The sequence below is a fragment of the Danio rerio genome, chromosome 13 (assembly GCF_052040795.2).
Source record: "Danio rerio strain M-AB ecotype USA chromosome 13, GRCz13ab, whole genome shotgun sequence".
Taxonomy (NCBI): Eukaryota; Metazoa; Chordata; class Actinopteri; order Cypriniformes; family Danionidae; genus Danio; species Danio rerio.
In genome coordinates, this window is record NC_141033.1 from 11,840,585 (window position 1) to 11,864,354 (window position 23,770).

At 35.9% G+C, this 23,770-nt stretch overlaps 2 protein-coding genes across 2 annotated transcripts in view; both read right to left on the reverse strand.

Annotated features, from left to right (window-relative positions):
* Window positions 1-23,331, reverse strand: manba (mannosidase, beta A, lysosomal). Its single transcript, NM_200159.1, is given in 17 exon segments — window positions 1-381; window positions 2,931-3,188; window positions 4,957-5,102; window positions 5,261-5,405; window positions 8,499-8,663; window positions 10,740-10,958; window positions 11,269-11,436; window positions 13,283-13,369; window positions 13,455-13,572; window positions 16,676-16,827; window positions 16,911-17,021; window positions 19,088-19,257; window positions 19,357-19,480; window positions 20,973-21,146; window positions 21,907-22,012; window positions 22,800-22,912; window positions 22,988-23,331. Coding segments are annotated over 17 exon segments (2,706 nt in total). The 5' UTR covers window positions 23,207-23,331; the 3' UTR covers window positions 1-150.
* The window catches only part of ube2d3 (ubiquitin-conjugating enzyme E2D 3), a 59,541-nt gene that overhangs the window by 15,701 nt on the left and 20,070 nt on the right, over window positions 1-23,770 (reverse strand). The gene's annotated exons all lie outside the window — the stretch shown is intronic.

Here is a 23,770-nt window from a genome sequence, read left to right on the forward strand (position 1 = left end):
TTTTTAAATCACAATAGGCATGAAAATACTGTCACAACTTCTGTTTCATGTGAATAAATCCAACCTGAGTAAAGATTTCTGGGCCCTGTGATCTTTTAATAAATAGATTTGCAAAGTAGGACGTTTCCAATAGAAAGGCACAGTGTATAATCAATAGACATCCCTGAGAGAAGTAATATGAAGATTTGCAGTGATTTCCTCAACACTGGTGGATCTCCATGCTCCAAAGATAACTGTAGTTTTCTTGGACAGCATCAGGAAGCCGTTGAGATTAAAGTGACCAGGAACATCATCGACATCAAGCCAAACATACACAGCAGGAAAGGAGCAGTGCAAAGTTACGGCAAAGTTCTGCACAACACCAGCATCCTTTACAGTAAACTGCAACATACAAATAAAAAAAAAAACAGTCAATGCAGGTGAAAGATTCACTTTCCTAAAAAAGCACCAGAGACTGGATTCACAAAACATTTTTTTTCTCATCTCATTTTGTTTTTATTTTTTAACTTTAAAAACGTTAAGAGGTTCATTTAGTATTCTTAAAAATCTTCTTAAGGATGTGATGAAAGGAAAAAACTATTTTCTTAAAGGATCATGAAACCCCTAAACACATTTTTTGAGATGTTGACAGTCATTTACGTGTCGCACACTGCTAAAAACTCCATTAGGACACATATACTTGTCTAAAAAGTGAAAACCGGTTGTTTTTGCGTTATTCGAGCAATTCGTTCTTCCGTTTTGAAATGAATTCTTTAAGCTATGTCATGGGGATTACATCCTTGTGTGAATTCCAATGTGATGTCTTTGAGTTTGTCATTAATTCAAGAGATAAACTTTGTTTAAACCAATCAGTGTGCTCTATTGTGAATGAGGTGCAACTTCATTAATATGCATGATATACCTTTGAAGACTATAGACCAGTTTTTACTGGTTACAATGTTCAGAGAGGCACCACATTGTGTTGCCAACCGTAATTAAAACAAGTGGAAGAAGAAGAATTGTTTGGAGACATGAGTCGTCAGTGTTGCATTTATTAATGTGCTGCAACAAAGATTTTGTTTTCATTTCCTTGCTATGAGAGCGCAGCTGGACTCGTGTGGATTACAGTGGTCTGCTATAATGTGACAAAAATATGCTTGTAAGGAACTTTTTTTTTTACCCGAGAGGGTAAAAGATCAGATCTGAAAATGGTGAAATCTGGATCTGTTTACGCCGCATTTTGTGACAGGATTGTCTATACTGCGCACACACAGCTTTCTTACGCTACCTACCAAGTGCATCTAAGTTACAGAGAAATATGGAGGTTTTTTTTCCCATACAGCGTGCTGTATCACACATTCCATTAAAACTACACTCTTCCAGCAGTTCTTTGCATCCATTATCTTGTTTGTCTTGGGGGCATAAATGAAATGTTCCTGAACGAACGTAAAAGAGCCAAACTGCAGATAAAGTCAACAAATTAATAATTTGCCAAATAATTTGATTACTGATGTCCATGTAAACATACTCACTGTCTTTTCCCCCTGCATCTGTATATTGTTTTGCCTCTGTGAAAATTAGCACGTGCTAGAACTGAAACTCCCCTTTTCATGCAAACCCTTCCCTCTTTCGCCACTCGACACTCTCACCTAAACAGAGCTGGACTCACTCACTTTCCTGACTTTTTTCAAACTAGAGGTCCGAAAACACCCTGCTAAGCATGGGCCTTTAAAAGTCTTATAAAACTTCTTAAAAATAGGATAACTGACAACAAGTTGTAGATCCCTTAAAAGGTAATATTCTAATGAAAATATAATTTAGCTTTGTTTTTCAAATATCAGACATTACAAAATTATAAAACATAATAAAAAACTGTGTGATGACTATTTTACTTATTTAAACTAGCACACTTGGCTTATTAGATATTTGTGTTCCAGATGGATATTCTACATGTGTTAACTGGGAGAAAGAGGCAGAAAAGCCTCTTAGAGAATCTAACCAGCGGTGGGAAAAAATCATACTCAAGTAATAGTTCCATCATTTCCCAAAAACGTAGTGCAAGTAGAGTAAGGGTATCTGTTGTAAATATTTTTTTCCAAAGTATAAGTAAAAAGTAACCTTTTCAAAACTACTCAAGAGTGCGAGTAGTGACTATTATAGTGTGAAAGGCAGATGCATTTGCATGCAATTTGTGCATGTGTGAGAAAACATAACATTCTGGAGTGCATTTAGTTATTGTTCAGGGCCATTTGGTGATTTCAGTTTGCTGCATATATAAATCACTCATGTCCTGAGGTTGTTCAGTATGATGCATGTCAAAGATGTAAGTGAAGAGTGGGAGGGGGTGTTGGCGCGGGGTGGCAGGGCATTTGGAAAATGAAAGGAGAGTGAACAGCGGACAGGGGAGGAGGGCGATTGATGAGGGGTTGATCAGTAAAATGAGGTGCCAGATCAGATTTTAGAGGTGCCGGATCTGGACCTGGCATGTTCCGTCACAAATTAGGCCCTACTTTACACCACTTTAACCTTTACTGGGAATAAATTGCTTTTTGATAAATAATGTTGTTAAAGCTCACACACTTTACATTCAAAAACTTGAGTAAGGTCTGACTGCTAAAAAAAAAGATAATAATTTAATACAATTAAAATGTAGCTGAAAACTGGTGATTCATTCAGGACTAAGCTGAAAGTAAGGAAAATGTAGCTGTAATTAATTTGTTTTAGCTATACTTTAAAAAAAAAAACAGAAAGAATTTTTTTAAAGGTTTTTAAGAGCAACTTTAGATTTTTTCAAGAAATGCTCTTAAGAAAAGTCGTACGAACTTCGAAATAATGTTGAGACATTTCCTAACTTTTTTTCTTGAGAAGATTTCATGGATTGAGCCACAGATCTCATTTATATTTTCTGAGAATGCAGTAAATGAGCCGTCTGGATTGCATGCATGCCTCACCGTGATGTTGGGTTTCTGCAGACCCTCGGCCTGTCTTGGAGAGCTGAGAAAGATGTGATTGTGAGGGCTGATGGGTTCAGCTGCGCTGCTCAGATGAAATGTGATGATGCAGGATCGCCGCGTGCAGTTTCCACATTGTGACAGGAGAGCAGACATAGATTGCTGAAAAACAAGGGTGCTTCCGCCTGCTTTTACTGTAGTCATATTGGACTCCAAAGAACAGACAGGATTAAAGCTGCTCCAGCTGAATAATTTCACCTGCGGACAAACATATAACAAGATAAATACACTGATCAAACCTTAAAGAAGAACCAAACAGATATCAAAAGTTATGAGCTACTTTTTTCTCCATTAGGATGATCATTTTTGATGGTTTAAAGCTCATAACTAGTGAGATCTGAGTTCGTTAAAGAGGCAGTCTATTACATTTTTCATTATAAAGGCTTGATTATGAGATGCACAGCAACTTGTTCATGCTTTATTGTAAGAGGAAGAAGAAGAAGAAGAAGAAGAAGAAAGAAAATCACATCATTTGTCACATATTTTGCTTTAAATGTACACAGCTTTTCATCTGGTTTATTTGCTGGTTTTAAGAAGGCTCTCCCTCAGCGAACTTTGATTGGTTACCTGGATGAGTGTGTTGGGATTCGCTGATTGGCTAGTGCATTTTATCTGGAAACGTCATGCAGTAGGTGTCAACTGAACTGAAGGATTTGTGATGTCACAATACATGAATATCTTTCATTGTATAGACTGTTACTGGAAATTTACTATATGCTTTGCTATGCTTCTATAAATAACAATTTTACTCTTTGCACTGAACTTTGAGCATGGCAACTTTATATACTGTGCATCCAGTAACGCATTTATAGCGCTTCACATTTTCCACTTGTTTTTTTTATGTTACAGCATTATTGCAAAATAGATTAAATCCATTTATTTCCTCAAAATTCTACACACAATACTTCATAATGACAATGTGATAAAAGATTTTTTCAAATGGTTGCAGATTTAATAAAAATAAAAAACCTGAAAAGTCACATGTACATTAGTATTCACAGCCTTTGCTTAATACTTTGTTGATGCACCATTTTGCAGCAATCATAGCCTCAAGTCTTTTTGAATATGATGCCATAAGCTTGGCACACCTGTCTTTGGGAATTTTTGCCCATTTCTCTTTGCAGTACCTCTCAAGCTCCATCAGGTTGGATGGTAAGCGACGATGTACAGCGTTTTTCAGTGCTCTCCAGAAAAGTTTAATATGATTATGATCTGGGCTCTGGCTGGGCCACTCAAGGACATTCACGTAGTTGTTGTGAAGCCACTCCATTGATGTTTTGGCAGTGCGCTTTGGGTGATTTTCCTGCTGGAAGATGAACCGTTGCCCCAGTCTGAGGTCAAGAGCACTCTGAAGTAGGGATGCAACGATTATAGATTTTGGTTGTATGATTATAGTCTGAGAAATAATCACGGTTTCACGGTTATCACGATTATTATGCATTCACTAATTTTCAAACCCCACTAGTTTAGAATAAGATGAAAACTCCTTATAATTTACTGTGTTATTTATTGCTGCTCAGTAACTAGTTAATACAGCACAACATAATATAAAAAACAAACAATAATAGTAAATATACTATACAGTATGAATGGAAGTAGCATGAATGGAACTCGGACATATTACATCTGCCATTTTGTCATGATCCTGTGACCTACCCACATCAGTTGCATCGCTTCACTCTCATTGATGAATTCTGGCATGGCATCATGGGATAGCGTAGCGTCCATCGGATGCACACTTCAAAATCTCGCCAGAAGTAGTAAGTCCTCTGTGTACTTCTTGCATGCTGATTTTCAAATACTATGAATTCAGACATACTACTTGGCTCGCATACTGTTTTTAGCGTACTATTTAGTTTGGAAGTTTGCAATTTTGGATGCAGCCCTATAGTTTTGCTCTCACATTCTGCTCTGTAACAGCTAATCATTTCATTAACAAAAATGTTACTTAACACTGCTGTCATACCTTGGCTTTGACACTGTGCTGCTCAGACTGTCTGTCTGAGACAGCATAGATGAGCAAATCTCCCTTATCTTCAATTCCCACCGAGAGTACAGGAGCGTAAAAATCTGCAGCCCAGTAGTGCAGCATCTTCCATTTACCACCAAACTCTGAATGTGCAAGAAATATTTCCCTGTCAAGAGTAATACTTTACAAGCTTGAATTAACAAATAAATGACCATTGAAAATACTTTTAATGAACAAGAAACGTTTTTTTATATAGAAAGAGTAACAGGGGTAATCTTAACTTTTGTCTTGTTTTATTTACCTACAGAAGACCAGGAAGGCCCCTGCCAGATGTCGTTGAGCTGCCAGTAAAGAGTGCCCATCGTGTGACCTTTGCCCTCACTGATGTCACTGCGACTGCGGCGGTAGAATTCTGTCTGGATCTTCACACACTGTGCCTGCATCACCTGTCAAATAGTACCATTTTGAGCACATTATATTCGGGAATGTAACTTTTTTTAGTTAATGAACTCTTTTCAAATCTCTGTAGCGGAAGTCATCATAGCTAAGTAAATATAACGGAGGCCAGCAACCAAGTAGGTGCTGTGCAGGTAAACCTCACTCCTCTGACCTCTAAAAGTGCTCTAGCGACAGAAGCTAGAGGCCATGGTCTTTAACCTCCTTGGTAGAGCAAATGACTCCCATGCAAAAGGTCACTGATTCGATACCCGTTAGGAGCGGGTTAGGTAGTGTAGGACCGGCGAGGTTACATAAACTTAGGACGCAGTGAATGGGAGAGTAGAACAAATATTTTTTTACAATCCTAATTGCTGAAATAACAAAAGAAAAACTCCATGATGGTGTTATCAAGACTTTCAGAAACAGGAAAAAAATAGTGCGAGACTGATAACAGCAACCAGAAGAGAGAATAACAACAAATTTACTCTCGGCCCAATAGACACTGCATTAGAAACACCTCACATAAGCGGTCATTCATTGTTTGTAATTTGATGCAAAGACGATATAATACATACATATATGGATATAAATGTTCATAAGTTAAAAAAAAAAAATATTAAAAACTTTCAAGAATTTAATATTATGATGACCATTAAACACGTCATAACAGTCTTGTAAAAAGGGTCCATACTTTAAAAAAAACCAACCATAAACAAACATGAACAAGTCTCTCATTTACTGTAAGAAATGTCACAGTTTAAAGCAGGGGTCTCAAACTGCCAGACAGCAGGCCATTTCCACCCCCTCTCCTCCTCCCTCCGGCCCACAACTGATGTCAAAAATATAACGAGATTCGGCCCAACAAAACATATATTTTTGAATCACTATCAATGTTGTGCAGTCGCATATACTCTTGTGGTTTCGACCCCCCCCCACCTACTGGACATTTAAGGTACAGTATATATTAGTTTCAGTTTCTCTCAGTGTGCGGTCGAGCACATGCAGATTATTTCTAGGGCTGATTTAAAGGTTCAGGACACCCTGGATAACTTTTTTTTTATATAAACAGATTTGTGTGTGTTGAGCATCAGTTAAGACAATGTTAGCAGCTGTCAGCTTTAATTGTGGGGAAAACTGGATAATTTTGAGCATTTGCCAGCTAATTTCAGCTTACGGTTTTAAAATGATTTTTGGGGCGGGATCAAAATCGGCGACGCAGCGCAGTACTGCAAGTGCAATGATGACGCGTCGGTTTCTCATTATTATTCATAGCGGAGTTTTCTTATCCTATGAGAAGAGCCGGCTGCTTAATTATTCATGAGACCTGCCAGAGTCAAGCCCGAGCTGTGTCACGGACCCACGGGCACACAGTATTTAGCCGTTCAGGAAGGCTCATATGCGTTTGTTTCCATGATCCACGCGGTTTGTTGCATGTTTTCCCCCGCGATCTTGTCAGGGCCGATCATACAGCAAAGCTGTGTGTGTGCTGCTAGCATTTTTGTCGGGAGAGCAGCACGAGAATTAGAGAATGGCGAACGCTGACTTTCATCAGGAGTTCGTTTACATTCAGACACATCACTGTGCTGCTGTGTTTGCCTAAATCCTTCAGATTACAAGCAGGGCTAATGGTTAAAATAGACAGGTCAGGAGACCTGCTGCACTGAGTCTGCTGGATACGGGGATTGAGGGAGAAGTCCCCATTTATACGGTTTACATGAACACACTTATCTTTATAATTATATAAATTGTGGTTATGTGTATATGAAATTACGAATAACAAATGTAGCAGGGCATTAAATCACTGTTTATTTCTTTGCATTTTAACTTTGTAAACTATAAACTCATGCGTCTCCTCACGGTTTGTCTCATTTTGTGAGCTAGCTTCATTCGCTCACGTTCTCCCCTGCTGGCCACGCCCACTCCTGCCCGATGCTCGCGGAGCTCCACGCCCATTAATCATGCATCTTTTGAAAAAATTCTGGAGTAGATTTTAACTTAAAGTGGGGGGTGTCATGGCCCTTTAAACATTGAAATATATGGCCATAAGTGCTATATTTTTACTAAAGCTTTATTTTTGTAAATATTACAGTAAATGTGAATAAATACATACTTTTCCCCCTCTTTGTTGTAGTTTTACAAAAAAAAAAGATATTGAGAAGAACAGTTGCCGGTAAAGTCAATAAAGTTACCCATACTGCATTATGCTATCCTACGCTATCAGTTAACCTTTTGGTTAAGCAACAATTGATTGGGACATAATCATTCTTATTATTTATGGGGCCTCAAGGTGGGTAGCACGATCGCCTCACAGCAAGAAGGTCGCTTGTGCGAGCCTCGGCTGGGTCAGTTGGCGTTTCTGTGTGGAGTTTGCATGTTCTCCCTGTGTTGGCAAGAGTTTCCTCCAGGTGCTCCAGTTTACCCCACCAGTCCAAAGACATGGTACAGGTAAATTAGGCAGGCTAAATTGTCCGTGGTGTATGGATGTGAATGGAAGTGTATGGAGGTTCCCCAGTGGCTGGAAGGGCATTCGCTGCGCAAATCATGTGCTGCATAAGTTGGTGGTTCATTCCACTGTGGTGACCCCAGATTAATAAAGGGACTAAGCCGAAAATAAAATGAATGAGTGAATGAATGAATTATGGCTATTATTAAATGATCATAGCAGTTTAAACTACCCCTTCAATGTGTACAATAAGAAAGAAGGACACAAAAAGGAGCTTTGATACTTTAGGGAAGAATGTCTAAGCGCATCATTTACATCAGGTTTCCACTTTTTTGTGTGTGCTAGAATGTTAAAACGGCCCTCCTATGAACTGTCAGTCACTGATATGGCCCCCTGCAAATTTTAGTTTGAGACCCCTGGTTTAAAGCCTTTTTCATAACAAGGCTCACACTAGGATAAATCTAGTTAATCAAAAAAATATTATTACCTTTTTCTTCGACAAATTCTATGATGTAGAGAGCAGATTATAAACACAAAAGACAAACATTGTTTTCTTCTGTAATCTGCCTTTTATGATGGGCAGCAAACACTTGTTTCTGAAAGAAGTCTCTTATGCTATGTGTGTACTGTACATGTGTGTGTGTGTGAGTGTGTTTACCTGTGTGATGTAAATAGTGTCTCTGTATCTCTGCACTGAGTCTGTGCTGTTGGGAAGAATGTAATGCAGCTCTGCTTGTCTTAGCATCTGCTGATTTCCGTCTTCATGATGCTGCCGATGAGCTGAGAAATTGCTGCTGAAATCCCAATCTGAAGACACTGAAACCTGGATAGTGGGAAAGAAAAAAAATGAGAGAGCTTGGGGACTACATTGTTTTGTGAAAGAAAAATGCTTCATTGAGTTAAATGCAATTTTATGAAAGAGAAGTTGTAACATTACCAGTAAAATTCTGAATTAATGGTACATTTACAGCAAGTTACCAATAATATTATGTGTAAGAGACTACCGACGTCCTATTATGCAATTTTTCAAACTATGGATGTTTACATGGACATCAGTAATCTAATTATTTGTCTTAATCTGAATAAGACAATAATATGATTAAGGTGTTTACATGAGTTGCTTTTTAAATGTTTATGATCCCGTTTAAGATGTTAGAGCACATTGATCAATTAATGTCATTATCATTCGACGACAGTTTCCTTTTCAAACAACAACAGTTTATGTTCGTCATGGGACCATATGTGGTTTTGGACATCAACTGAAGTTAATTTCTCACACTATGGATGCAAACAGTTGACGGAGGATGCAAGTTCTCAAGCATTAGGCCACTATCTTCAAACTCATTCACTAAATTTTCATTCATTCCCTGCAACAAAGTCACTTCAAAGTCAAGGCACTTCATAATGACGGTTTCTTCCAGAATTCTCTGCAATCATCGTTTCCCACTAGCACCAAAAATGTGCTTTCTTGCTGGAAGCCATTGTTGTAATATCAAAGTCAATTCCATGCGTGTTCAATAAGAAAAGGTCTGGAGAGTTTTTTCTTCAATGCCAAAAATATTAGTAATTTATTAGATACAAATGAATAATTCGATGACAGAGCTTACAAGAATTACATTCAAGAGGTTCGCAACTCGCATACATTTCCTGACTCCAGCATATATACACAACTGATCTTAACAGGTGGAGTTTTGGTTTCACGTCACTTATCAGTCATTCTGCCGTCCCTTGGCTCTTCGTAACCCCTGGACATTACTTCCTCTTTCTGCAACCTTTCTCTGCATACCAGAACTGAACAATTACATGAATCTTAAATATATTTCACAACTTCTACAAGCATCATGACAACTTGTGACATGTCTAGACTATAGTTCTGGAACAAAGGCCCCCACCCTCAATTTATTCTTATTCTGCTTTTCCACTTGTCTGCAGTTCTTTTAAAAAGTATGCAGCACAGTAAAAAAGAGAAAATTTGTCTGGTCAAGATGTTTTATAATACAATAGAAAAGATTGATCAATCTGTTGTTAGTCTAGACATTTTCCTAATAAAAAAACACAAAAGTAATGAAAATAAATTCCTTTTCTCCAACACCGTACTCATTTGTTTATCGTCAAATACCTGATAACTGCTGTGTGTGTTCATCCTGTCACAAAATGTAGTGAAAAGTACTACTAAAAACATCTGTAGTGCACTTTTTAGTTTGCATCGCTGTTTACATGGTAAACTCTTAATCTGAGTATTGTCTTTATCATATTAAAACTGGATTATCGGTGTCCATGTAAACATACCAATTGGCCTTCATCATTCAACAAAATATCCTGCTTTGTGTTGAACAGAAAAAAAAGAAACTCGAAGGTTTTTAACCGTTTGAGGGAGAGTAAATAATGAGTGATGTAATCCATTTATAAAAGTGTTCTGCAAGCTAAATACAAACATTCCTGAACATTCTAGGAAACAACTTGCAACATTCTGGGAAACAACTCTTGCTAACTGGGTTGTACAAGCATTTCAAAGAATGATATTGTACAAAACTCATATGAGCTACAAAACTGGTTCACACTTTATTTTGACGGTCCGTTTGTTGAAATTAAGTTACATTGCATCTATATGCCAACTAATTCTCATTAGATTATAAGTAGACTGTTAGGTTGGGGTTAGGGTTAGTGTTGACATGTACTTGCAAAGTTTCTTATAGTCAGTTCAATGTCTGTTGCAGAAGCAGTATCAACAGATTTTAAGCAGACAGTCTACTAATACTCAAGTGGACCATCAAAATAAAGTGTTACCCAAACCTGCATATTGTTTCATTGATAACATTCACATTAAAGTCTCAGGCTCACTGTACAAAATGAAGTTTTAAAATAGTTTATGCTGAAAAAAGCAGGCAGACTGCAATACCTTACTAAGAGTGGACAATGAAGGCCAGGACTGGAAGCCGTACTCTGATGCAAATCGTGTGCGGGGGAAAGCAGTCCAGTCCCAGCAATCAGTGAAGTAGTTGTAGTAGTGTGTATCTCCAAAGTTAGGGTCATAGGGGTTCTGGGCCACCCAACCTTCCCTCTCAGACTCAACACCATTGGTTGGACTAGACACGAGAAAAGGACGACTACTGTCCTCCTGAAACAAAACCCAGTAGCATTGTCAATATTTAAAGTGTTGATAATGATATTATATGTGGATACCAGAACCCAACCAAAGTACAAAGCCTGGTTTCCATACATATATTTCGAATGTAATATTGCATAAAGACTACAGATTTGTGCAACAATTTTATGTCTACTTTTAGCTTCAGACATGTAAAACATTTCTAAAATGTAGTGGAAATGGCAGGATTAATTTCATTTTAAAACATGGTGATCAAATGAATTTTCACTGGTGTACACAGCCTCAGGCAGAGTGGTAGTTGGTGCTTTTATGTCGGTCTCACCTGCAGCACGATGTCTCTGATGTTGTCGACATACAGATTGACATAGTCTTTCACATACAGTGGTCGGTCAGCAACAGATATATTAAACCAGTCTGTTGCTATGGCAGCTTCATTCTCATTGTTCCCACTCCAGACGACCACAGAGGGGTGAGATTTCAGTCGTCGTACCTGAACCACAACACATGGAGGAATCAGAAACTCTTACATAACGCTTGCATCCGTAAGATAATAAAGAAACTTCAAATACAATTTTTAATATATTCACACACACACACGCGCACACACACACACACACGCGCACACACACACACACACACACACACAAACACACACACAAACACACACACACACACACACACACACACACACACACACACACACACACACACACACACACACACACACACACACACACACACACACACACACACACACACACACACACACACACACACACACACACACACACACACACACACACACACACACACACACACGCACACACGCACACACGCGCGCACGCACACACAATACTAAACTATGGTTTTATATATATTTTTGATTATATAGGTGAGGGAAATACAACTATTCTCTTAGTGATAAAGTAATCTTTGATATCATTACTTTATAAACAAATATTAATTTATATTATTACTATTAAAACGCTTTCTAATTCTATTAACAGGTTTAGTCATTTCTTATATTAAACTAAATTTGTCTGAACATAAAACAATAAATGAAATCGTAACCAATTAGTGTACGAGTTATTAAATTAGCTTTGATTTTTCTTTTTTGATTAAGTTCAATTTTAGGTTCATTCATTTTATTAACGATTTTACAACAAATTAACAGCAGTGGCTAAATTACAATTACAATTATTTCAATTTATTGTTTACAACAATTTTGCTAAAAACGAATATTAAATTCATATTTATACAAAAAATATATATTTAATAAATTTTTTATTAAATAAAACGCTTCCATGAAAATAGCCATAAGCATGATTTCTGCATAATAGCACAGCTTAATATTAAATCAAAATGTTATATAAAATAACCAAAATATATTCTATATAAATATAAAACACATTTTACACACACAGTCTTGATTAACCAATTCAACGTCTCATTTATGTGGTACAGATTCAATCTCGGTTTAACATCAGACTATGTGCTCTATTTTAACAATGCACATGGCGCCATGGCATTTATGACACATGGTCTAACAGGGTTGTGCTTATTCTCTTAATGAGTTATGGCTGTGTTTTGAGCACAACGTGTTTTAAACCAATCAGAGTCTCATCTCCCATTCCCTTTAATAGTCAGTTGCATCGTGCCATGGCGCACTTGCGATTTACATGGCAGACTTTGTAAGTAGTGTTTTTTATATTTATAAACGATAACATTTTTTGTAGCATTTTAATCCTTTACTTTTTCATATGTAAAGATATTTGTGTATTTCAGTACATCCTGTGTGTATTAAGTGATGTGTAAGCGTTTGGACCTGTATAGGCGCACAACTAACGTGCTCTGTGCTGGACTTTAGAACACCTTTTAGTTGGTCAATTGCGTAGTCTATTTCTGTTCCTCAAAATAGCAACATGCCAACAATGTGCCAACAACACACTTCCTTTTCAGATCAGCACACCCAAAGAACCCACAAAGTGGCATAAATAGATTTAAATTTTTAACAACGTGGCAAAAAATTTAAAATTTACAGCGGCGCTGGTCTGAAAATAGAAATAAATTGCACCAAACACGTCCTGTGCCAGGTGTATGATAGGGCCCTTTATTTCAATGAATGAAAATGATTTTCAATAGTGAGGAATCGAGGATATTTGCTTGGAAAAAGTAAATGATTCAAATGTGCACACTTGCACATGTATTCAACACACAAAAAAGGAATCTTAATAAAACATATCTCTAACAAATAATTCTTTAAAATGAAATAAAAATTTTTTAAACAATCTTATTCTTCATTGACCCCTTTATTAAACACTTCTTTCAATGCAAACCTGCTGTGTGATTTCTTCCCTCACTGTCTGTATGAAATCCCTCTCTGTCGGGTACAACGCACAGGCAAACATGAAGTCCTGCCAAATCTGATAAAAGAACAAGTATAGAATGTATTCAGTGCACATGCAAAGCATTTCACTGGTGGCGGAGGACAAGATATGATAAACTTACCATAATTCCATACATATCACACAGGTTGTAGAAGAAATCCTGCTCATAAACTCCCCCGCCCCACACTCTCAAGGCATTCATATTCGCCTTCTGTGCAGAGCGGAGCAGGACTGTGATCCTGAAAGGAAAAAACATCACGACAATGCCAAAGTTTGAAACTGGACACAATTTAGCTAGGTCACTTGTTTTAAGGCAAAAAACTGAAGTATGAATAAGGGGAAAAAACTATTAATATTTTATCACCACACCTCCTAAATTGATTAATTATATTATGAATTGCTTATATTTTTTTCAATTACAATCACAAGTCTTCTAAAATGCTGAATATCCAAATAAGGCATTATTTTAGTGAGTATACACAAATTTGAATTCATTTTTTAGCACAAAAAAATCTGAATAATCAGGATTAAAATTTGTGTGACACAACATAGTCAAAGGTTTTTATAAAGAAAATTTTGTAAACCTCTTTTCATCACTCAGTTATTCTGAAAATACTGTGAACATTTTATAGAATAAAAGGTCATATAGACTGAGTGGAATGATGTATGATCATATCCCTCTGTAAAAATCGTACACTTACAGACATGAATAGAACTGTGAAGTTTGTTCTTTATGGTTCAGTGCAGAAGGGAAATAAATAATTTGAGAAAACAGCCAAAACATGTACTGTAATTGAAATCTACAGACATGAATTAAGTGCGATTAAATGGTAAAGTGCGATATAAGAAACCCCTAAAGAGCATTTCAATGTGGTCATGTCGGTGGCCCATGAACATTTCCTGCTAGACAAACTATTTCATAACTGTAACAAGAGGCAATTCAATCAAAACCTAACGTTAAAAAAGATATCATAACATTACTTAGCAATATGTGGCTTCTTTGGGATTCTCAGAATCTATAAAAATAAAAAATGTAAAACAGGAAATACGATAGGACCATTGTTTTTGTTTACATCCCTTGAAATGGTCTATAGAGACAGTTTAGAGAATTCTGTCAGCATTTACTCACTTTTAAGTGGTAACAAAACTTAAGAGTTTTTTTTCTTTTATAAAAAAACAAAAAACAAAACAAGAAAAGATACTTTAAAGAATTTGGAAAAACAGTAGCCATTAGCTATGTTTCCATCCACCTATTTTGATGCACATTTTGGATTATCGCAAAAAAAATTCTTGATAGAAATGCTTAAATTTTGAAACTGCACATTCAATATCAAATAAACTAAAAATGTTAAGAAAAAAATTAAAATGATAAGAAACAAATCCACAGACTACAATGGAAACACAACAAAATAAATGTGATTTTGTTATCAGAGATCTTTTGATGATAAAAACGGTGGAATGGACAGCATTAATGGAGTGCGAGCAAACTGTAAAACATCTGAAATGTTGTTTTGGTCATTCTAAAATATCCTAACTAAAGTTCACCTAGAGTATTATTGATGCAAGAGAGTCTCACACTTCCAAATGTCACAGTGCGTTCATTGCATGTCACCACTGTGTTCTGAGGTGCATGTATTTCATAAGAAAAATGTCACTATGTTTATAAGAAACATGTCACTTCATGTTAAAATTGATGCTGGAGAAAGACTCACAGAGCTTCTCCAACCGCAGCACATTCTATTTGTCCTTTTAATAATTGATGCCAGTTTATCAGGAAGTGACAATTTTGTTGTCTTTGACTCACTAGACAGAAACGCTGCTTGATTTGCAAATTCTTCATACGATATTCCAGTTTTGCCCAAACATTTAATTTAAGGGCCCTATTATACACCCTGCGCAATGTGGCGCAAGGCGCAACGCAATTGTTTGCTAGTTTCAGCTTGGCGCAAGAGTCGTTTTGACGTTTTGCGCCACGCTGTTTAAATAGCAAATGCATTTGCGCTCATATGTGCGCCCATAGGCAGTCTGGTCTAAAAAGGAAGGCGTGTTGAGGCGCATTGCTGGCGCGTTGCTATTTTGAGAAACTATAATAGATTTTTCAATGGACCAGCACAAAGCCGGTCAATTGTCCAGCGCAGAGCGTGATAGTCATGCGCCTTGCTTACACACAGCTTAATAGACACAAGATGTAGAGCAATACGCAAATATCTTTACATATGAAAAAGAATTAAAATATTAAGGATATATACAGGATATAATAAGGATATATATAGGATATAAATATAACGGATTAAAATATTACAAAACATTATTTTCTAGCCTACAGAAATATAAAAACACAATTTCATGCCTTCATCTCAGGAGGCTTTTTCAGTTAATTCATAACAATTTGGTTTTGTATAATGTTATTATTATTAGCAGTATTATTTATTATATCCATATTTATATTTGTTTTATTAAAAACAAGCTTAGATTTGCCCACCTGTCAGGTTTTAGACCATATGGGGTACAGCATGTGTTTTAGGACATAACTCAGTTGTTTGACCACACTTCGTTAATGTTGTTTATTTTTTCGTTTACTAGAAATTAGAACTGAATTTAGAAATAGTTTTGAAACAAATCTTTGTGCTTAACAAAACAAAATTAATTATTTATAGGCTAATTGATGTCTGTGCGTACAACATGTTTCCCAATCCACAAGAGCAAAAGTGAAAGTTATTAATGAGGAGGCTTATCTCTCATTCTCGCGCTGTAGATGCCGTTTAACTGTTTTCTTGCTAGTGAAATGCTCATTTTTTCCACTTACACTTACTTTACGTCATGTAAATAGCAAATGTGCTATGGCAGGACACAACTGACTCTTAAAGGTTATGGTAGATGAGACTCTGGTTTATTCTCAAAACAAACCTATAACTCATTAAGAAAATAAGCTTAACCCTTTTAGACCATGTACCACAGCGCAAAGTGGATTTTTCCGTCTTTATATTAGAAAAAGTGGGTTCTGACACGCCCTTGATGCGTTTGCGCCCTGCGCTTTGCACTTTGCGCATGGATCGTCAAAATTTTGCCCTAATTCTTTAAATGGAAACATAGCTACTGACTTCCTTTAACATCCATTCATTTTACCACTTAAAACCTTAAAAAATTAGTAAATGATACCATAATTTTCATTCTTGAGTGAACTATCCCTTTAACAGTGTATTTTGAGCGTTTTCCTTACATTTGACTGAAAAAATACATTATAAAGGGCAAAACAGCCCAAAATCTCCAAACTAAAAGGTGCATGAAAAAATGTGTGTTTTATTTCTGGCCTTAATGTAGATAACTTTTTTATCTTCTCACATGTCAGTGGTAACTTGGTCCTGAAAGGCGTGAACAGGAATCCAGTTTGAACCCTTCAGGAAGATTGGTTTGCCATTAATGCGGAAGTAGAAGCTGAGGCCCGGAGAGGAGGGAATGAGCTCCTGGACCAACTCCACTGTGCGGAAAGCAACCTGGTGAGAAACACAAGAGCGGAATGATGCAGACTGAAGCCAGAGCTGAAAATGAAAAGAATAGAGAGAAAGAGAGACATTACCATTCGCTGTGCCTTAAATGTCTCTCCATCGTCCAATTTCACATTTATCTCCAGGTTATAGAGGTGCTGATCTCCATGTCCAAACGGCCACCACAAACTGACATTCTGAAACTGTACAAGGTATATATGAATATACATGCCATTACGTGTAATTAAAAATAGTGTTTGATTTAATATTATAAATGAATAAGGTATAATAATTATTAATAAGTTACATAAGGCAACATTTTAAGGTTTTATGTAGCTTAATTTGATGTTAAAATAGCTAACTTATAACTATAACAAAAAAACAATCAAAACAAAAATGAAAACTAACAATGAATTTAATACAATAAGTAATTAATAAGTAATATAATATTAAGATAATCTAATCATGACTATAAAAAATTTGATTATTATTCAACATTTATGGATTGATGACAAGCATGAAAAAACAAAAATACATTTAATATCCTAAAAATTAACTACAATAAAAATATGATTGAAAAAAAATGCATAAAAACAAATTATGACTGTCAAACATCAGGATTTACGAAAGACACCTACTGAAATGTCGAACAGTGTAAAATATGTTATATACAGTTGAAACCAGAAGTTTACATATACTCTAAAAAAGGACCATATTCATTTTTTAAAAAAATGTCTGATGGTAAATTACTAAAAGTTTACTATTTGAGGTCTGTTAGGATTACCTAAATGATTTACATTTGATAAATGCCAGAATAAGAAGAGAATTTCTTTTGAGAATTTTTGGATTCATTTTTAGACAGTCAAAAGTTTACATACATTTCCTTGTTTTTTTTTTTTTTAGCTTTGCTTTTAAACTGTATAACTTTTGTCAAATGTTTTGGGTCTCCTTCAACAAGCTTCTCACAACAGTTTGAAAGAATTTTGGCCCATTCCTCCAGACAGAATCGGTGTAACTGAGTCAAATTTGTAGGCTGCTTTGCTCGCACAAGCTTTTTCAACTCTGCCCACAAATTTTCTACAGGATTGAGGTCAGGGCTTAGTGATGGCCACTCCAAAACATTCACTCTGTTGTCTTTAAAGCACATTTCAACTGATTTGGCAGTATGCTTAGGGTCATGGTCTGTTTGGAAGACCCATTTGTGGCCAAGTTTTAATTTCCTGGCTGATGTCTTGAGATGTTGCTTCAGCATTTCTACATAATGTTCTTTCTTCATGATGCCATCTATGCTGTGAAGTGGACCAGTCCCTCCTGCAGCAAAACAGCTCCACAACAGGATGCTGCTGCCCCCATACTTCACAGTTGGGATGGTGTTCCTAGGCTTGTAAGCTTCTCCCTTTGTCCTCCATATGTAACACTGGTCATTATGGCCAAACAGTTCAACCTTAGTTCCATCAGACCACAGGACATGTCTCTCTAAAAATTATTCTTTTTCCCAGTGTAATTTTGCAAATTGTAATCTGGCTTTTTTGTTGATTCTGGCTTGATGATTTTCCCATGTTGTCACACAAGGAAGCAGTGTGTTTGAGGTTTTCCGTTAATACTATTCTTCAGTTGTGCTTCCAATTAACTCAAATTGTCAATTAGCCAATCAGAAACTTTCAAAACCTTGACACCATCATCTGAGCTTTTTCAGAGGCATGATAATCTTATTGTATGTAAACTTGACTTTCAAGAAAGTTATAACAATTTCTCAAAAATATCTTTCATTTGTCTGCTATTAAGCATAACAGAAACAAATTTGATAATCCTAACTTACCTAAAAGAGAAAAAGTTTAGTCACATTAACACTTTTTTAAAATGGTTATGTGCCTTTTTATACAGTGTGTATGTAAACTTTTGGTTTCAACTGTAGCAACAAAAATAAGAAATCTTTCAAATGTATTAAAATAAATCATTTGATAACATTAAAAGAATCCCAAAATACAAAAAGTGTCATTTTAAATCTCTATGCTTTGCCGCTATCTTTCAAAGCACTAGGTTTTACCCTTGTCAGAAAGCTTTTTAAATCATTTAAAATATAATAAAATTATATAATTTCTTCTTTTATAAAGTTTATTAGGTACAGGTTAGAACGAGTATGTTGATTAAACCTCATATAGAAATGATAAACATTAAAACCACCTATATTTTGACATTTTACTTCCACTAGACATGTATTCCATAGATACAGCGTGTTCACCGTCAAGCAAACTAGAACTGATCTCACCTGGTTAACCTGCAAGATAAAGGATGTTTTCCTCTGTCCAGGTGTAAGAGAAAGCTGAAATTCTGCTTCTGAAAGCAGTAATGGTATGGAAATATGCACAAGACCCTTCGATGCAACAACAACATCGAAAAACAATTCGACTTCAACGCTCCAGCTTGAATCTGCAGGGTCTAGATACAAGAAATGATAAATGAAGAACATATGAGCATTTGATTGTGATTTGTGTTGATAATTGCTAAAACCACTGCTCTTTAATTTGCAAAACATACCATATTTTGGACTTGTGGTGAAACTTAAAACCCTAAAAGTGTTGAAGACTTCCAGACGAACACCTTTCCAGATGCCCAGTGTGGGAAAAGATGGACCCCAATCCCAGCTGAATGAACTCTGAGCCTAAAAAGCAGGAAAAACAAAATGTGAACGGGCTTGTGGTAGCCTGTACATCGATTCTTACATATAAGACTTGCAAAATTCTAGACAGAAAATAACGCGACAATGTATGTTTCTGAATAATACACATCCTTTTGACCTCTTATTGACATTCAGATAATTGAAGTACTGTATGTGTAACACTTGAAAGCATTTTTATTTTTTAATTACACCAAAAATCTAGATTTTTTTTTTTTAAATGTATTTTGTGTGTTTTTTTTAAACAAACTGTATATTAATGTTTATATCCACACATGACTATGGAATAAGTCATCTCAAAAACTCTACACATCCACACAAGAAAACAAATTACACTATTGAACTCACAAGCAGGGATGCACTGATGTATAATGTTTGAACGATACCAATAACTCTTTAGATTTGGAGGCCGACTACCAATTTAAAAGTGTATAAATATGATTTTTTCACATCTTTATTGCATGATTGAAAAAAAAAAAAAAAGCTAAAAACAATACAGAACAGATCCTTTAATAATTGTCTATTCATAAATATTAATAAACACTGCCAGATAAAAAATACAAATAAATATAGCAACAATGTCACTAAACATTACCCAAAATCAAAATACCAATAAAATAATAAAAATCTGCAACAGACATTTTTTTTCCTAATACATAAATGATTTTAAATTATGTTTTAACAGAAAGGCTAACTAGAAACATCACAGGGCTATCTGGTTACTTCACCTGTGAGAGTGAGAGAGGGACTTTTTTATTAAATGAAAAGAAGAATTTCTGCTCTCACACACAAGTCTGTTTCTCCTGCAAGTCTGTTGTTCTCTTGTTTCAAGGAAAAAACTCCCAAACTGACATTCTCTCTCTACTGGGGTATATGCAAACAGACTTTTAATTTTCAGCCAGCCAGCCAGGCCCAGGGCTTCCAGTGAACTGTCTTTCCATTATGAAATGGCCACGTTTAAGATCTGATTTCTTTAAAATTGTCCCTGCCATGTCTTTAAAATATGACAGTTTTACCCCATAATTTTCAATAGAGTTTCTGCGCTAGCCTGCTGGTACTGACGGCGTTAGCGGTTACATGGTCTTTATTCTTGTTTCACACTTAAACAAGTAAAGGAATGCTTATGTTTGTTTAATTTAATGTATTTTAATTACATTACAACTTCAATACTGTAAAATGAATCTTATGAAATTAAAAATAGTCACATTAAGCGTTCACCGGAAGTTTATCATTGGCTGACAAACACTAACTGTGCATATACCTCATTAGCTCCTATAAGCTACAATAAAACTGTGACAATATAAATCCTTGCAGCATTAAATATAATAAATTGAATTAAATATATAACCCTAATTTTGTTATAGGTCAAATAATAATAATAATATTAAAAATAGAATTCATCGACCGATATCAATATGGTTGGTGATATTTAGTGCATCCCTACTCTTAAGGTTTGTGAATGTGACGTGCTTCTTACCTTTCTAATGAAGTTCACATGACACTCTCCTTTCTGTACAGGAGGAGGGCAGTCTGGTGGTACCCTGTATTTAGTGTGTGCCCGACTCCTCTGAGAGGCGTAAGCCACAGCTGACATTATAAACACCTGAAGAATATTCTCCTGATCCTTGAGCAATCCAGTGACATCAAAATCCTGCCAAAAAACATGTAATGATTTATACAGTAAAGCCCAAAATTATTAAGACCCCTGGCAAATTCTGATTGACACATTTTGTTCAAGGTTAAATAAAAGCTGAGAAATATATTTTTCTGCAATGATGCCTCTTGTACATCATCTTAATATTTTATGGGACTAGCCAGTCATTACAGGTCCAAAAAATGTGTTGGTTGAATAAAAGTAACAGTAAAAAATTTTGCTAAGAGTGGTAATAATGTCAGGCTTGACTGTTTATATCAGGGGTCACCAATCTCGGTCCTGGAGGGCCAGTGTCCCTGCAGGTTTTATAGTATACCTAGTATACCTAGTAAGACCTTGATTAGCTTGTTCAGGTGTGTTTGATTAGGTTTGGAGCTAAAATCTGCAGGACACCGGCCCTCCAGGAACAAGTTTGGTGACCACTGGTTTATATAAATCATTGTTCATGGCATCAGGGGAGTCTAAACTCGGTCCTGAAGGGCCGGTGTCCTGCAGATTTTAGCTCCAACTTGCTTCAACACACTTGCAAGGATGTTTCTAGAATGCCTAGTAAGAGCTTGATTAGCTAGCCCTGGTGTGTCTGATTGGGGTTGGAACTAAACTTTGCTAGACACCGGGCCCGTTTTAAGGGTAACTACTATTCCTTATTTATTATTAATTCATTACATTAAAACCCTTGCACATATGGACACATGCACACATGCTTATAAAGGAACAATTCTAAACTTGTGAGTGTACACAATAGAAATGTATTTACATATCTGCGGAACATATTGTCTGTCGTCCCGATTGTGACTCCATTGAGTGAAATGGTAGAGATTGTGTCGACTCCTTCAAACACCAGGACAACTTTCCCTTTTCTTCTAGAAAAAGCAAACAGTGGAAAATGGATGTTTTGAATTTGCCGTTTACATACATTAAAGTATAGAAAGCTTTTTATAAACTCTCTAATGTTTCAAATGACTTTTGTGTAAATCAAAATGACAGAATAAGGAAGACAAAGTTTCATCATCTTTAAGAGTTAGATGATATGTAAAACAAATAAACAGCACCTTCGCCCGTACTTATTAAAATATATGAAAGAATAAGTGATCTTACTGAATTGTATTACATCTTAAATAACTGAAAACATCTTGCTTTAAATTACTTAAAACCTATTGGTTTGAAGTGTTATGATAAAAAAAATAATTATTAAAAATGACAATTAAATTGTAATTTGGGCAATACTGTGAAATAGAGTGTTTTACTGTGCCACCAAATTATTTTTCTAAATATGTGCAAAATATATGACAAGATGTTTCAGTATATAAATTAAAAACTAAATGACATTTAGTACAAGTTCTCTATAAACCATCATAAGAAAATATGATAGCAATTATAAGTAAAGCAGCTTTTGCTAATAAAAAGGACATAAAATTGTACAAAAATTCTGTATTATGTCTATATATATATATATATATATATATATATATATATATATATATATATATATATATATATATATATGCTTTAGTTGAGCCCACATTATTGGATCTTAAATCCTTTAAAGTGATAAACATATTACATGACGAGCCACATTACTGACAGTCTTTCTCTCCAGCTGTTTAGTACAGGTGAGGAGGCGGTCTTCAATGAACATTTAGGACTTACTGAACATCTTGAACTTCCTCAACACAAGCAGGTAGTGAGAACGATGTAGTGTACGTCCAGTTGTCAAGTGAAATCCATCGGTATGCCAGGTCATTAAACCTATAATATGGATCCTGTTGACAGAAGAGTTTAAGGTAACGTTAATCTACATTTTAGTGTCTGGACTGTCAATAAGGAAAGTGTTTTACCGAAATGACTCCCTGACGCTGAAGAGCTGTATGAACACAGCCGGGCACTTCTGCACTGAGAGAAAAAGTGGAGTTTGAGTTCACCAGCTGCCATTTTCCGTTCAGAGAGACCATATTATCTCCCAGACTGAGACTTGACGCTTCAGACAAAAGTGCGCTGTCGAGAAAAAAGACCGCTGACAGATAAAAGCCCACGAAAGAACACGCCACATGATTCATGTCTGTTGTTCATGGCAAACTTCACATCTCTAGGATATATTGTTGAATCACGAGACGTAAGTGTAAAGACACCACCCTGAGGATATTTCTCCTGCACTTCCCGGTTGAAATCAAAAGCAAAGCACGATCAGCTGATCTCTCACGTGCAAGCCAAAACATCCGGTGGTGTTTAAGTTAAAGGCATAAAGGTATGTGGATGTTAACAAAAAATAATTATAGCTATTATTATATAATAAACATTTACTGATATAATTTTAAGAGTGCTTGAATAATGTTGAAGCTAACGTAGGTATTCGAGAAGACAAATATTGAGGACTTTTATTATGTCTGCACTTGTCAGGTAAGCAGGGGATTTGATCAAATCATTTGAAATACCTTTTTGTTCAGTTATTATTACTGCAGTGACCGTTTAAGATGTGTTTTGATTAATAAGTTTGAAAGAATTATTCAGCAACTTTATTATTAACTAACTGAAAAACTAGCTTAGAAACAGTTCTCAAGTCCAACAGGTCCAGATCTCTGTTATCCATTTTATGGTCTTGTCTAAAATATATATACAAAATA